Raw genomic sequence first — 15,242 nt, forward strand, 5'->3', positions numbered from 1 at the left:
TGCGTCTGCTGTGGGGAATAGGGACATGGAGGGGGAGCCCAGGAGGCCCCCCCGCCGAGCAGCCTCTGTCCCTCTGAAGGTGAGACCCCCATGTGGCACAGGTGACAGAATGGAGCCCCTGGAGCGAGGCGAGAGGCCGGAGGGAAGCAGGAGCCGGGGAGGACACTGGGCCACGGGCAGAAGGACAGCACAGGGTGTGGGAGACACGAGGGTGAGGCCTGCGTGGGCACCGAGCCGCTCCTGCACAGACCCGCCCTGGGTACAGACCCACCCTGGGCACACACTCGCAAACCCGCCTTCCACACCAGGGACAGCACACACACATGGGAGACGTGCGAAGCAACACGGCACATGTGTGTGCGTGAGCATGCGTGCACACACATGGCATGGCAAGACCACAGGGGCTGGTGCCAGGTCGGGCGTGACGCTCCCAGGCTCACTCAGGCCGACACCTCACGCCCACCCCCGGCACGCATGCACACGCCGGGTGCTCGGCCCGGGGACCCGCAGGGCGCACCAGGCCACCCTGGGGCCACGGTGGGGCTGGCAGCCGACGGGCAGATAAGGGGGCCCCGGGCAGCCGAGAGCCCCGTTGTCACCAGGGTGTCCTCTCCGAGGGCCTGCACCCCACATGCGGCGTCTGGGCCGCAGCTGCCTCTCAGGCGGCCCGGCACGCGGCGTGCAGACCGACCCGGGGTGGCCGGGGCGGGGCGCTGGGGAGCGGGCTCCTCTTCCGCGAGCTTGTTTCACGCGTGCAAACACGCACCGCTCACGTGAGCAAACACCTACTGCTCTTTGAGCGAGCAGGTATGAAGACGTTGAAAACGCCCGGGCCTGGGCCCTGCCGCTGCCCGCCAGCTGGCCAGCACAGTCCGGGTGCCCTGGCCAGGCGTCCCCCACCTGGAGAGCACATGCCCAGAGCCAGGACGGCCCGGGCCCCTCCCTCAGACCCTCTTCATCAAGGTGACGACGTCCCTTCAGCTCTGAGGAGACGGCCCAGCCCCACGACGATGTTTGTTTTCCCGAGTTCGAGGCCCCAGGCAGCCCCGGAACAGGCCGTTTTATAGCCTCCCTGCGCGGAACTTGCCCCGGACGAGGGGGATCTAGGGTGCAGATCTGCACAGCCGAGGGGCCCCCAAATGTGGGAGACATGGCTGGGTCACTGCGGCCCTCGCCTGGGCGCCAGGCGGCTCCCCTGCGGCCCCACCAACACAGCCGGCTCGTCACGGGGCCCGGAGCCGGCCTCATGTTCCCAGTGGCCTCTAGGCCTCCACTGCCCACATCGGAAGCCAGGATGGGGAGAAGCTTCCAGGCCCCCGCCCCTCCCGCTCTGCCCTGAGGAGCGGGGGCTGGTACCACCCGACTCCCCCTGTCCTGCTGCAGCACCCCGCAGGCCGCCCCCTGAGGGGGCCCAGTCCCGGCGACACCACCGAGCAAGCAGTCAGTCTGCGGCCGCCACCACAGGCTGGACGCATCTGGAGATGTCCCAGTCCTCCTTCCAGAGGGGAGGGTGGCCGATGGCAGGAGGCAGGACACTGCCAACCAGGACACTTAGGGGGTTCCCAGGGTGGCACCTCCATCTGACAAGTCTTTATGGAGGAGGAATCAGAGGCTGGGGACAGGGGCCACCGCTGTGCCAGAGGCCTTGGAGGCTGGCCCGGCCTGGGGCTGCCCAGGTCCCGTGTCCCTGCACCAGTGTGGCAGGGCTGAGACAGGACACCCAGACTGTGAGAAGGGGCCTGAGCCTTGGGCCCCCATCATGGCACCACAATGGGGGGTGTCCAGACCTCACGTTCTCGCTCCCGTCCAGCTCCGGCCCCGGGGCCCTGGCCACCACGTCCCCATGCCGCTCCCTGCACCGAGCACCTTTCTCCCTGTCGGGCTGAGGCCGACGAGAACCAAACCCCACCCCCAAGGAAATCATCCCTGTGACCACTGTCACAGGGACCACCGTCACAGGGCCCACCAAGTCCCAGCGAGGAATGCTCCCAGGCGTCAGCTCCTGGGCAGCAGACAGACCTGCCCCACAGACTCCTACTCATCCTGCAAAACCCAGCTCTGAATGTCCTTCCTCGGGGAGCGCTCCAGCGAGGCTCCCACAGCTCACTGGCCTGCAGGTGCAGGACTGCCTGGGGGCTGCTCAGCTCTCAGCCGCCTCGTCCGTCCAGGCTGTGCCGGGGCCCAGGCAGAGGAAGAGCCCCAGATCGGGTGGGGTCTGAGCACGGTGGGGTGGGCCGGGGCTGCCACCCCGGACCCACGGGGCCTCCTCAGTTTCCCCAGCACCAGAGGAGGTCCTGACAGTCATCTTGCACATGACCGGCTGGGAGGCCCTGTCCTTGCCCAGGTGCCACCCGGCCCCCGGAGCCCCCTGACCCCACCCTCCCATGATGCCGTGCAGCCCAAGCGGCCGGAGCCTTCCGGAGCCACCGGCGGAGGAAGGGGGAACAGGAGTCCGACTATTCGAGACGGTGGCCGAGGCGTGGGGACAGGCTGCCAGCGTTTTCGCTCCACGTTCTAAATTTAGACTCGGGGGTAAACAGAGCCCGCTGCTGCCGCCTCGGGCCGCAGAGACCCCCGGGCGCGGGACAGTGAGGGGCCTGTGTGTGGGAAGGCCGCCTCTCCCTCCTCTCCGGCCGCAGCGCAAACAGACGCGTTTTGTTCCAGCGGCGAAGGAAAAAGCCCGAGATCCTCCCCAAACGCCCGGCGGCCGGGCGTGGGGCGCCACATGTCGGGGGGCGGGGCGGCCTCACACCCGAGGCGGGTGACCCCACTGGAATGGGGGGACAGGAGGAGACGCCCGGCCACCGGGCCGGCACCTTCGCTGCCGAGTGCACGCCGAGGGGAGGGGAGGGGAGGGGAGGGGAGGGGAGCTCCACGCAGGGCACCTGCCGCCCTGAGCTGCCGAGTGGGGTCCCCACCCCTGAAAATGCGGGTCCACCTGAACCCTCAGAACAGGAGCTCACGTGGAAGTAGGGCCTGGGTCGAGGGGGTCGAGGGGGTCGAGGGGGTCGAGGGGAAGCTCTCGAGTTCAGACCAGCTGGGGCGGCCCTAACTGGAAAGCAAGTGTCCCCAGAAGAGGCAGGAGATGTGGCCACAAGCCCAGGGATGCCCGGAGCCCCCAGATGCCGGGAGGAACGCCCCTCCCCAGGAGCCTTCCTCCACAGGGAGCGCGGCCCGGGGACACCTGGACCTCGGACTTCCGGCCCCCCGATCAGGGACAGGATGCACACTGTTACGTGCGGTGGGACTCGGGCGTGGCAGCCCCTGGAGACGATCGTACCCCCCGTCCCCGGGGACACTGCCCTGTAGGCACATCAGCTCCTTCGTTCACTGACGAGACAGACGCCGGCTGGCCCAGTGGAGTGGTGGAGAGGCGGAGGGCCGCCCCGAGCTCCCACAGCCCACCGGGCACACAAGTGTCTGCACACGCAGCTCCCGGCGCTCTAGAGGAGGCGCACTGGACGGCCCCTCCCCACCGACTGGCCGCCCCGCTGCCGGCGTGTCCCCCACGTCTCGGAGAGGCCGGCCTGGTGGCAGGGCGGCCCTGTGGGCAGGCCAGAAATGGCCCTGCCGACGGCACCACCGTCCACTGGGTAGAAGCCCCTGGCATCTCAGGGTTCGGTAGGGGCGGCGCTCCTGCCCACGGAGGGCATACGAAGCCGGGACACAGGCAGCTGATAGGAGGCGGCGGCTCAGCCGCAGGCGCGCACGGGCTGGAAGCCCCGGCCGGGCCGCCCGGCTTGGGTTTCTGCAGCTCTGTTTGTCCGGGCCGCGCCAGGAACACAGCCCATAACTCAAGCCGCGGGGGCCGCCCGGACAGCTGCAGGGGCAGCGGCCGCTATGAATGGGAGCCGTTTGCCCCGGGGCCCGGGTGTCGGGGGCCCAGGGCAGCCCGGGGCCCGGCGGGAACAATGGCCGGGCCGGGGCCTGCGGTGGCCGAGGCTGGAGCTGCAGCTGACGGCCAGAGCCGGGGCACCGGTGCCAAGCCGGGCACAAAGGGGCCGTTTTCCTGGCTGGCGGGCGGATGTTTGCACAGGTGTGGGTGTGGGAGTGGGCGCGCCGCTGTGCCTGGGGCGGGGGGGGGGGGGGCCGCTGCCCGCGGCTCCAGGAGTGGCTGGGGGCGGCGGGCGGGGGTGCAGCTCCAAGGCTGGGCACCACTTAGCCGCTGAGCCTCGTGCTCCGGTCCCCTGGGTGTCCTCCCGGCTCCGGGCAGCCCGTCCCCTCTGTCCACCACAGGCAAGCTCCCTACTGGGGACCAAGCCCTCCTCCCTCCCAGACCCACCGGGGCTGCACCACCTGGGCCCCAGGAGGGAGGGAGGGAGGGAGGACGGCGGACAGGGGCCAGGACCCGGCCCTCCCTGCCCGGGAGACGGGCCAGCCCGTCGGTGCCCGTGCTGCGTGGCCTGGCGCACCGGGAGCTCCCGGAAAACGCCCTGACGAGGCCGAGGTCGGAAGCCCTCTCTGCACGCCGGGCGTCACGGGGTGGGGACGCGGAAGCGGCAAAAGCCTGCCTAGGGCCACAGGGCGGTCCCCCACCTGGACGAGCGGGGGTGGGCCTCCCCCCGGAGAGAGGGAGGGAGACACGGCCGGCCCGGCCGGGGCCCCTTGCTCCCTGTGCTGCTGCCCCCCAGGCCCGGCCCACCTCCTATGTGCAGGTGGCCACCCGCTCCCCTCCCTGGCCCGAGCAGGCCTGGACGTCGGCCACCCCCACCCCCAGCCTGAAGGGCTCCCACGCAGCCGCTCCTGCCGCCGGCAGCTTGTACGGGCACCTGCTGGGCTCTCACCATGGCCCCAGCCCGTCCCAGACCCTCCCGGGCCCGTGCGCCCCAGAGCGCTGTGCCCCGTGGCCACAATCCCCGTCCTCCCCGCAGCAAGCGTGCGGCCAGCCCTCTCACGCCCAGCTCTGCCCAGCAGGGTGTCCGGTGTGGGGGCTCGGAGTCCCCACTGACGAGGCACAACGTCTCAAGAAGCCAGAGCCCAGAGGCTCACAGGGCGACGCCCCAGCCCCTCCTCTGCCCGGGCCCCGGGGACGGCGGCTGCGCAGCCCCCCCACAGGACAGCGCCCCCCAAGGGTCCCGACTTACCACCCCCCACCAGAGGGCGTCGGCGTAGCTGCCGAACTCGACGTGGCCCGACTCGTTCACGGCGTCCTTCTCGGCCAGGTACACGAAGTAGGAGGAGAAGATGAGGCCCAGGAAGCCGATGTACAGGGTGGTGATCAGCTCCTGGGGGGGGGGGGCAGGTGGGCGGCAGGCCGGTCAGCGCACGGAGTGGCAGAGACACACCACAGGGATGTGGGCGGCCAGGCCCCACGGCTCCTGGATGGCTCCACACGGGCCACGCCGCGTCCCCCACGCAGCCAGCACACGTCCGTCTCCGTGACCCGGGTCCCACAGCTCCCATGCACGGCCGCCGTGGGGCCTCCCCACCACAGGAGCCAGGCCGGCCCCAGCCCGGGCCACTGCCCAGGTGGACGCCCTGCCCACAGGACCACGCTGAGGTGAGTGGGCCACCTCGCCTCCCCTTTGGTGGCCTATCTGAGGTGTGGGGCCTCTTGGGTGTCTTCCCACGTTGTGTGTCTGTCCTTCCGTTGGCCCAGTGGTCCCCGGCCCCTAGCTCAAAGGAACGCGGGCTGGTCGCCAGCCTGGCAGACAGGTCGGGGGCCGGGGCCCCCCACCGCACAGCCCTCCCCAGCCCCGCCCCCACCGGGGCCCCACCTGGCGGTGGATGAAGACCACGGAGCCCAGGAGCCTCCAGGTGCCGCCCTGCCGGTCCACGTGCAGCATGCGCAGGATCTGGAGGAAGCGGATGCCCCTGCGGGGGAGAAGCCTGTGTCCCCACGGGGTGTGTCCCCACGGGGCGCGCCCCCCCCCCCACAGCCCTCAGGGCGAGCGGCCCCCCTGCCCTCGGCCCCTCCCCTCCAGCATCTCCACGCTCTGCCTGCCCCCCCCCCGCCGGGTCGCCGCCAGCCCAGTTTGCAGATGAGCAGACTGAGGCTCCCGGGCGGCCTGGTCGCAGCCTGCGTCCAGGCAGCGGCAGAGAGAACTCGTGCAGAGCCACCCCCCCCCGGCACGCGGCCCCCGGGCCCGCCCGCAGCCGGGGACGGAGGGGGGCCTGCCGCCGGGGCGTACCTGATGGCCGAGGTGGCGAACACCTGCCCTTTGGAGCCCACGCAGAGCACGACCATGGAGGCCACGACCACGATGAGGTCTGGGGGGGGGGGGGGCAGGTCGCCACCGTCACCAGCCCGGCAGCTGGCTCAGGGGAGAGGGCTCGGCAGAGGGGTGGGCGGAGCCTCACACAGGGACCCGGGCCCTCGGACGGCAGGCCTGGCCCCGTCTCGGGCACCTGCAGAGCCACCCGGTCCCCTCCCCCACCCCGCCAGCCGGGGGGGTGGCAGACGCCCTCGTTGTGCCCGGCGCCACCGAAACCCCCATCCTGCGAGCAGCGTCTGGGGGCAGGGTGCTGAGGCTGGCCCCGTGCTGGAGCACCCAGGGGCCCCCTGCTGGCCTTGGGGTCCTCCCCGTTCCAGGCCCTGTCCTGGAGTGGCCTGGGCTGTGTGTCCTCAGGGACGACGTCCCAGTGGTGCCCCTGACAGGGGTCCCCCCCGCACCCCCAGCCTGGAGACCCTGGGGTGAAGTACCCCCCCCAAGGGGGCCCACGCGACTCACCGATGATGGAGATGGGCTTGCGGGCGAAGCGCAGCCGCCCCCAGACGCCCACGTACTTGCTCCGGCAGCCCGCAGACCAGAGGCGGACCACGTACTCCGAGCCGAAGAACACCACCAGGACGATCTCCTGGGGGATGGGGAGGGCCGTGAGCGCGTGCGTCCTGTGGCTGGGCTCTACAGCCCGTCACACCCATGCACAGCCCCCCACATGGGAGCCTGACAGAGAGACACCCCGCACCAGCGGCCTGTGTCCGAGCGGGCAAGGTGGGGAGGACAGGCTTCTAACACGGTCCACCCAGCCAGGCCCTAGCCCAGTTCACTGCCCGTGGACACCCAGTGAGGCTCCCAGCCCTTCAGACCAGGGCCTCCCGGGCCCAAGGGGACCCCCGCACCAGGGCCCAGGGGCGGCTCTCGTCCGGTGCCCTCGCCTGGCCCGGGGAGCAGGATGGCCCAGAGCCTGTGCTCTCCACAGAGCCCCAGGGGAGCCCTGCATCCCCAGCTTGGGGTCAGAGAGCTTCCACCCTCATGGGACTGTCACTCTGCCACCTCACACAGCCACCAGGTCACCGGGCCACAGCATCCAGGGAACAGGGTTGGAGGCCAGAGCGGGCAGGGGCCAGGGAGCCGGGCCCCAGCAGGGAGGGGAGCGGGGGGTGCAGGGGGCGTCCCTGGCCCTGTCCTGAGAGGAGGGCGGGCACGAGGTCGGCTGGGACCGTGCCACTTGGAAGACCCCGCCTGGGCCCAGAAGGGCTGTCCCACACATCCGTCTGTGGTCAGGGGCTGGGAGGGACGGACGGGGAAGACAGGAGGCCAAGGCTCAGGCTTGGGTTACGGTGGGTGGGTGCACCCTGGCCGGCCGGAGGGAGGGAGAGATGGGCAGACGAACGAACGGACGAGACGGCTGGTGTGGACATCAACCTCGGGAGGACGGTGCCATCGTCCACCTACAGATAGTGCAACCTCCACGCCACGGGCCAGTGTCTGGACACGCAAAGCCTGTGGGACTGAGTCGCGGAGGAAGGGAAGACCTGAATCAAACCCCCACCATCGCCCCCAGCAGCCCTGCCTGGGCGTGGCTCGGCCGGCGGACCGTCCCCCTTCAGAGCGAAAAGCCGCCAGTGTGATTCCCGGCCAGGGCGCGCGCCCGGGCTGCACGGGGGTCCCACCCGGTCAGGGCGCCTGCACGAGGCAACCCGTTGAGACTTCCCTCTTGCATGGATGTTTCTCCCCCTCCCTCCCCCTCCCTCTAAAACACATTTTTAAAATTAAGAACAAAACAGCAACAAAACCCTCCAAAACAAAGGGAAGCCCTGGAGCCGAGGGCCCTGCTGGCGAACTCCACCGAACATTAAAGAGGTGGCACTACTACTCCTCCTCGAACTTCTCCCGGAGATTCAAGCGGGGAGAGAGAGCCCTTCTGGACTCCTCCTCTGAGCCCCGCACGTCCCCGGCCCCAAAGCCAGACGGAGCCGCGCGGCGAGGAAAGGAAACGCAGGCAGCGTGAGCTGTGAGGACGCCAGCGCCGAGACCCTCCGCGAGACGCCGGCGAGCAGGACCCTGTGGCACACTGAACAGATCAGCCGCGGTGGCCACGTGGATGGCCACGCAGGACTTGCTCTTGGAATGCAAGGACAGTTCAGCACGTCCGCGCCGGCCACGCCCCCTCACGTCACGGCAACGGAGTGAAGGGGGAAGCACACGGTCCCCCGACTCAGAGACGGCGCTGAGAGTCGACACCCTTTCATGACAAGAGACACTCGGCCAGAGAAGCATGGAAGGCAGCTGCCTCTTTGGATAAAAAATCACATATGAAACAAAAAATACATTGAACACCAGGTCAGTGGCCGAAGACGGATGGGTGCCGTGCCCGCTCAGCACAGCCCCGGACGGTGCAGCTGGAGCCGCGGGGCAGGGGGGAGGGAAGGGCACCCAACGGAAGGCACGAGTAGAGCCCTCTCGGCCTCGGCCTGCAGGTGACGCCACCCCACACAGGGATGGACCGCCGCCCTCCCCGCGCCATGGGGGACGGTCGGTCGGACCCAGCAAACGGACCCGGCGAAGTCGGATGCTGAGTCTACACAGACGGTTTACAAATCCGTCACATCTCTGTGTCAGCGGCATTGTTCCGGCGAACAATGGGCAATCTCAAAAGGAAGCCGCAAAGACAATTCGGTTTACACTAGTGTCAAAAAGCACGCTTATAAATCAGCCGAGGGGGTGAAGGATTGGGGTCACCGGGAGAGAGGACCGGGAGGTCAGCCACGACACCCACGGGTGGGGGGGCGGCCAGCACGGGGCCGCTGCTGAGCTGTGCAAGGGACTCCCCGGGGGGGACAGCAGATTCGAGGCGAAGAACCCTCCCAGGGGCCGTGGGCCTCAGACACAGAAAAACCATCTCAAACGTGGAGGGCGCCTCCGGGGACCCCAAACGGCCACAACAAAATGCGGCCCATCCGCACCGTGGAACATCGCCCGGCCCTAAAGAGGAGGGGGACCCTGACACGGGCTCTCTGGACGGACCCGAGGGTGTTGTGCTGAGGGTGAAGGGGCCGGCCCGGGCCCCTGACCGCTGGCTCCCTGCCCCACTGGCCCCGGCAGGGCCTGTGCCCCGCTGGGTGACCGCGGGGGGGCCCTCCCCGCCCGGGAGCTGACCACCGGGGTGGTGGGTGCTGCCGGCCAGCTCTCGCGTGTCACTGATCAGGACGAAATCATACGTAGCCGCCCCGCTCCCCGCCCCGTGGGTGTTGGGGCGAGCTCAGCGAACAGTGGGGGGCCGTGTGGGAGCGTCGACTGCTTTTCTGTTGCGAGTTTCTTGGTTTGTAACATCACGTCCATTGGGGGGCTGGGGGTGGGTGCTGGGGGGCGTGTGTGGTTGGGGGCAGGGGGGACACGCCGGCAGACACGCAGGCAGGGGCTCCGGCCTCAGGGGGCGAGAGGCGCCGGTCCCCCCCACCCCCGCCCCCGCCGGCTCCGGGGGCAGCGGCCTTGACCGGGGGCTGCCGTCAGCAGGGACCTCATCGTGCTTGCTCACGAGTTTCCCAGGACAGGAACGGAGAGTGGCCCCCACGACGTCAGGCGGGTCCACCCTTTCCTTAGAGGCTTTTTCCTCATTTTATTGCATTTTTAAATAATCACCGCATGCTTCCCTCCGCCGCGGCCGAAGCGGCAGATCCCAAGTGCTGTAAGCGTCTCAGTGCAGCGCCTTCAAGCAAACAAACATCCGGCATTTCTGCTGACATTCCTGCTGAGGCTGCATGTGCTCCCCCGGCCCCCCGGCCCCCAGCCCCCCAGCCGGTGAGCCTGGCCTCTGGCTCCGGGGGGCCCGGCCGGAGCGCAGCCGCCCCTGCCCTGCGGGCTGGCCCGCTGCAAGGCAGGATCCCCTCTGGAGGGTGAGGTGTAGGAATAATTTTAAACAACGCTAATCCCCAAATCCTGTTTGAGTCTGGAATGCAGAGCAGGCAGGCCAGCAGCCCGGCTCCCCAGCCCCAGGCGCGGGGCCTGCCGACGTGGCGGGTGGGGGCTGGGGGCTCGGCTTGCTCAGAGACAAAGTGACTGCCACCCGCCTCTAGTGCCCAGCAGGATGGCACCCGGGGCTAAGGCCGCGGCTGGGCCTGAAACCCGGGCGCCCTCGATGGGACCCCAGGGGCAGATATCCTGGCCTCTGGAAGCCAACCGTCCGTGGCCTGGGTGCCAGAAGGGCTGGACGGGCTTGCAGGAGGGGCCTCGGACACCCCGGCCTGGGCACTCAGCAGGGGCCTCGACCAGGGCAGGGACAGGGCCTGCAAGAGGGCTGACCCCACGCCGGGCCATCTCACGGTGCCACCCTTCATTTGGGGGACAACACCCCCAGCCCAAGGCAGGCTTGTGGGAAGGCAGGGTCTCCCCCTCCCAGCTCTGGGTTTCGGGAGGCCCACCTGCAGCCTCAGGGGTCCGGCCACCAAAGGGTGACCCCCTGGCAGGGGCAGGCCCCCAAGCAAGCCACCAAGGAGGACTCATGGGATGTAGGGCCGGCCCTGCAGCCCAGCCCAGGGGGCTCCCCAGGGCCCAAGGCCTCCGTGCACCCCACTGCTCCCCTCCAGACCCACCCCCACCAGGTCCCTCTGCCCTCTTGGTCCAGCCCAGGCACCCCCACGCCCCCTGGGGAACCCCACCCACCACACCTGTGGTGCCCAGGGACCTCCTGGGCTCTCCTGCTGACAAGGGAGCCAGTCTGGGGGCCCCTCTCAGGGAACCCTGGGTGTGCCCCGGGTCAGGGACGGACACGGCCTGGAACTCGACCCCACAGACGTGAGGGGAAAGCTGTGCTGGCGTCAAGTTCAACACAAAGGGCTGCCCCACCCAGCCACTGCCTCCTGGCCACAGCTGGCCTCACGGACGGGGGCCTCCGAGTGGTCTGGGGTCCAGCCCCGAGCACTCACGGCCTTCCAGAGGCCGGCAGAGATGGGGTATGCGGGGTCCCAGCCGCCCGCCGGTAGCCCCCCCCCCCGCCGACAGCAGGGGCGGGCGTTGGGGAAGCCCTCAACAGTGGCACTTGTATGATTCAGGATTGCTGTTGAAGACAAAGTCACACACACACACACACACACACACACATACCCCGTGAGAAAATGGGCGAAAACCTGAACAGGCATTTCCTCTAACATATGAAGGGTCAGCACACGCATGAAGACGTGTTCGACGTCACAGCCGCAGCCAGATGCCGCCTCACCCCCACCAGGATGGAAACCCCCACAAAAACCAGTGCTGGCCAGACAGGGGGCCAGTGGGCCTGGGTGCGGCGGCTGCCGGGAGTGGGCCGCGGCGGGGACAGGACACCGCAGCGGGGACAGGACGCCTCAGGTCCTGGAACGCTGACCCAGGACGGCCCAGTGACCCGGCAGTCCTGCCCTGGGCACACGCAGGAGGAGGGAGAGCGGGTCTCAGAGACATTTGCGCCCCCACGTTCACAGCGGCTGAGAGGTGCAAGTGGGTGCTTCCCCACAGTGCTGGCCTGTGTCCATGGGGCCTGCCCCCACCCCACCCCGGGGCAGGTCTCTGCACAGGACCGTCCGGGCCAGCCCCTTGGGGCAGCAAACCGCCCCGAATCCCTTCCTGGCCACCTGAGGCCAGAGACCCCCTTCACAGCCACCTTCAGGCCTGGCTCCCACCTTCAGGGACACTGAGGGCTCAGCCGAAGGGAACCACCCACACTCAGGCGGTGACCACAGAGTGCCACACGGTGGGGACGGGGGAGCCGGAGCAGAGGGTCGGGCTGGGGGTGATGGGGACAGGGGCCGCAGGTGCCACGGGGTCCCCAGAGGCCCCTGAGACTCCATCAGCCGCCCCGGAGACTCCACTCTCCACGACCGTCTTGCCGTCCGGCAGACACTCACCGGGACCCCCGACAGCTCGGCCGGAGGGGGCCCTGAGTCCCTGGCCCGCAGCACTGAGGCCGGTGGGACAGAGGGGGCGCCGGGCGTGAGGATGGGGCTGACCGGGGGGAGGGGGAGAGGGGAGCAGGGAGCGGGGACAGAAGTCACGGTGGCCTGCGTGGCGGCCCTGTGGATCGCAGGTGTGGCTGACTCAGGGGGCCTTTGCAGGAGCCCCCAACCCCTCAAAGGGCCCCTAGGCAAGGTGGGGGAGGGGGTGTGGAGGCCTGGAGGGGCACAGAGGTGGACGCCAGGCCCCCCATCAGCACCAGGGGCGGGAGGGCCAGGGTGAGGGGTCGGCCCCTCCCACAGCCTTGACCTGTGGGCCACCTGCCCCGGGCCAGGAGGTGTCCCCTTGGTGCCCACAGTGCAAAGCCCGGACGCAGGCTCCGGCCGGGGCCAGCTGTTCCCCTCCGCACGGGACCCGGTAAGGCCCAGAGGGGGCTGGGCCCGGCGTTCCCGGAGGGTCAGCTGGCCGGGCGGCTCGAAGCAGCCGTGGAGGCCACTCAAAGCGCCCTTTGTTCGGGGTCCCGCCTGGGGCCAGCTGCTGCCGGCCGCGCGCCCACAGTGCGGGCCCCAGGCCTCCCGGAGACATGTGCTGGGCACAGCTGGGCCTCCACACACACCCACCGCCCGCCCCGCCGAGCAGCAGCCCCCCAGCGCACCCCTGGAGGGGGAGGGGGAGGGGCAGGGGCAGGGGGAGGCGGGCAGGGGGAGGCGGGCGAGGCGGGGGCAGGGCCCGGTCCTGTGGGTGAGGACCCCAGGGGAGCGGACCCCACTCGCCTCTCCACGTCCACCTCTTCATCTGAGGGAGCCCTGTGCTCAGCCGCCGCCCCCTGGCCCTGCAGCCCCCGGCCTTGACCCCACCCGAGGCCCTGGCCGTGCAGGGCAGTTGTGACGGAGTCCGCCCCCTGCTCCTCGGGGCCCCCGGCTGCCTGCATCGGGTGCTGGGAGCAGTGGGAAGGGGTGACCCTGCTGCCCACGGGGGCCCACGGGTGGTAAACGGCCCCCCCGAGAAGGGACCCCCTGGAGGAAGGGGGCGGGGTCTCAAGCACAATGGGGCTGAGGGGGGGTCTAGAGGAGAGCCCTGCCCTGACCTGTCTCGGGACCCCCGTGCCACCACAGCACTGAAGCCCCCTTGGCCTGATCCCCGAGCCCCTAGTGTGCACCCCAACCCCACACACCCCCCTCTCCCCAAGGCCTGGGCAGTGTCCCCACAGCCTGCCTCTCTCCCACCCTGGCTGCAGGGCCCAGCCCCACCCAGGGGATCCCTCCCTCCTACCTCCCCAGTGGTCTCCCCAGGCAGGGTCGGCCTCTCCCACCTCGGACCCCAGCGCAGCGCCCACCCTGGGGCTCACCAGGATGCTCCACCCCGCGGTGGGGCTGAGCTGAGGGGGCCCGGGAAGACTGGAGGGGCCCTGGGGGGCCCTGCTGCCCTGCCCCCACCCCCAGCCCCACCCAGGCCTGAGCTCAGCTCCCGGATGTCACTGGGGCTTCAGGGTCCCAGCCCTGCAGGCGGCCCCCCACCCCCCCGGAGCCCCGGCAGACTCTCAGGAGACAGAAGCCCCCACTCGAGGGGGCGGGGGCACAGATGGGCAGCCGCCTGCGGGCGCACCCCTCCTGTTAGAAGGCAGGCAAGAGTTTGGGGTGACCCCAGAGACACTGGGCTGCTTTCCCCCAAGATCCAGCCCCACCAGCAGGGGGGTCCGGGGGGAGGGGGGCCGGGGTCGGCCGGCCTGCAGTTTGCGGTGGGCGAGCGGGAGGCCCCGAGACCGCCGCGCCTGCTGCAGACGCCCGGCACCGGCGCCGCACGTGTTTAAAGCAAACCCCGTCTTCCCCGGCCCGGCTATTTCCGTCCACAGGCCAGCCAAGCGGGGTTTATTTTCAGCGCGGGCACCCCACGGCTGAGGGCTGTTAACCCCAAAGAAGTCCCACCCTGTGATCGGAGCCGCCCCGGCGGCCCGGCGAGGAGGGCGGAGGGGGCGGCGGTATTTTTATCCGCAGAGAGCCCGGCCTTCTAAAAATGTCTTATTTAAGAATTTACCCAGAACGAGGAGTTTTTACCAACTGAGGGAGACTCCGGGATGAAAGGCCTCTCTAAGGATCTGGTCGAGGTGCCCACCCAGCCGCGGGTTTCACGGCGTTTCCTGAGGTGCGGGCCAAGGACACCCGAGACCCCGGCGACCGGGGCCGGGGGCCGAGGAGAGGAGGGCCTGCGTGACAGGGCTGACCACATGCATGTGTGTGCATGGTGTGTGCGGTGTGTGCACCGCCTGGTCCTCCGTGTCCGCTCGCTCCCGCCCTCACAGCTGGAGGTTTTCGGGGCGGGTGGCTTTTCTTCCAGGACCGCATGGAGGGACTGAGGGGACGCTGTGTGTGGACTCTGCTGTTTGAGGAGCCCACGCGTGGCCGGCTTCCGAGGGCTCGGGCCCCTCTAAGGCTAGAGTTTTCGGAGTTTCTGGCTGGCTGGGGGCTCAGGGGACGACCACCGGCTTCCATGCCTGAGAAGGGGCTGCCTCCCCAGGGGCGCAGCTGCAAGGGGATGGCCCAAGTCTGACCCCCCCACATCCCCCCACCCTCACCACCAACCGTGTCCTGGTGCCAGAGTGCTGTGCGGGGGTGCTGCCCAGCTGGACGGCCAGCAGCTTAGGGGACAGAGGCCCGAAGGCCACCAGCCCATGTCCCCTCTCAGGGCATCCGGGGGGGCAGGGGTCCCCTGCACTCAAACACTGCATGCGATGCTGCACCCCCCGCCCAGTCCCTACGGCTCCCAGACCCTCGTCACAAGACCAGCTGGGGCTCTGCTCCTGAGGAACTAGTACGAAGACACAGGCCTCAGAAGTTCCTCACGAGGAAACGGAGAGCCCGCGTGGCCCTGGGTGCAGGCAAGACCCGGAACCTCCAACGAAAAGCTCCCCACAGAGAAGCTCCAGGCCCGGGAGGTGTCGCCTCGTCTGTCGGACAGACATGCAGGGAGGCATGCAGCCCTTGTCCACGGGCGCCCCCAAAGTGGGAAGCTGGGGCTCCCAGCGCGTTCTGGGAGGCCACCCCGCTGGACGGTGAAGACCGCGGCACCGCTCCAAGCAAACGAGCCCCCCAAGCGTGCCCTGTGGCAAAGCGTCGGTCCACAGGGTGTCAGCCCACCAAATCCAGCCACGTGTTT

The 15,242-nt window shown here is 69.6% G+C and overlaps 1 protein-coding gene across 1 annotated transcript in view; it reads right to left on the reverse strand.

Annotated features, from left to right (window-relative positions):
* KCNQ1 (potassium voltage-gated channel subfamily Q member 1) overlaps positions 1 to 15,242 on the reverse strand; it is a 212,620-nt gene that overhangs the window by 158,155 nt on the left and 39,223 nt on the right. Inside the window, exons 3-6 of the mRNA XM_028516267.2 lie at positions 6,672 to 6,798; positions 6,132 to 6,210; positions 5,718 to 5,814; positions 5,085 to 5,225 (exon numbers count right to left, since the gene is read on the reverse strand). Coding sequence (XP_028372068.1) covers positions 5,085 to 5,225; positions 5,718 to 5,814; positions 6,132 to 6,210; positions 6,672 to 6,798 — 444 coding nt within the window. The remainder of the gene's footprint in view (positions 1 to 5,084; positions 5,226 to 5,717; positions 5,815 to 6,131; positions 6,211 to 6,671; positions 6,799 to 15,242) is intronic.

The sequence above is a fragment of the Phyllostomus discolor genome, chromosome 6 (assembly GCF_004126475.2).
Source record: "Phyllostomus discolor isolate MPI-MPIP mPhyDis1 chromosome 6, mPhyDis1.pri.v3, whole genome shotgun sequence".
NCBI classification, from domain to species: domain Eukaryota; kingdom Metazoa; phylum Chordata; class Mammalia; order Chiroptera; family Phyllostomidae; genus Phyllostomus; species Phyllostomus discolor.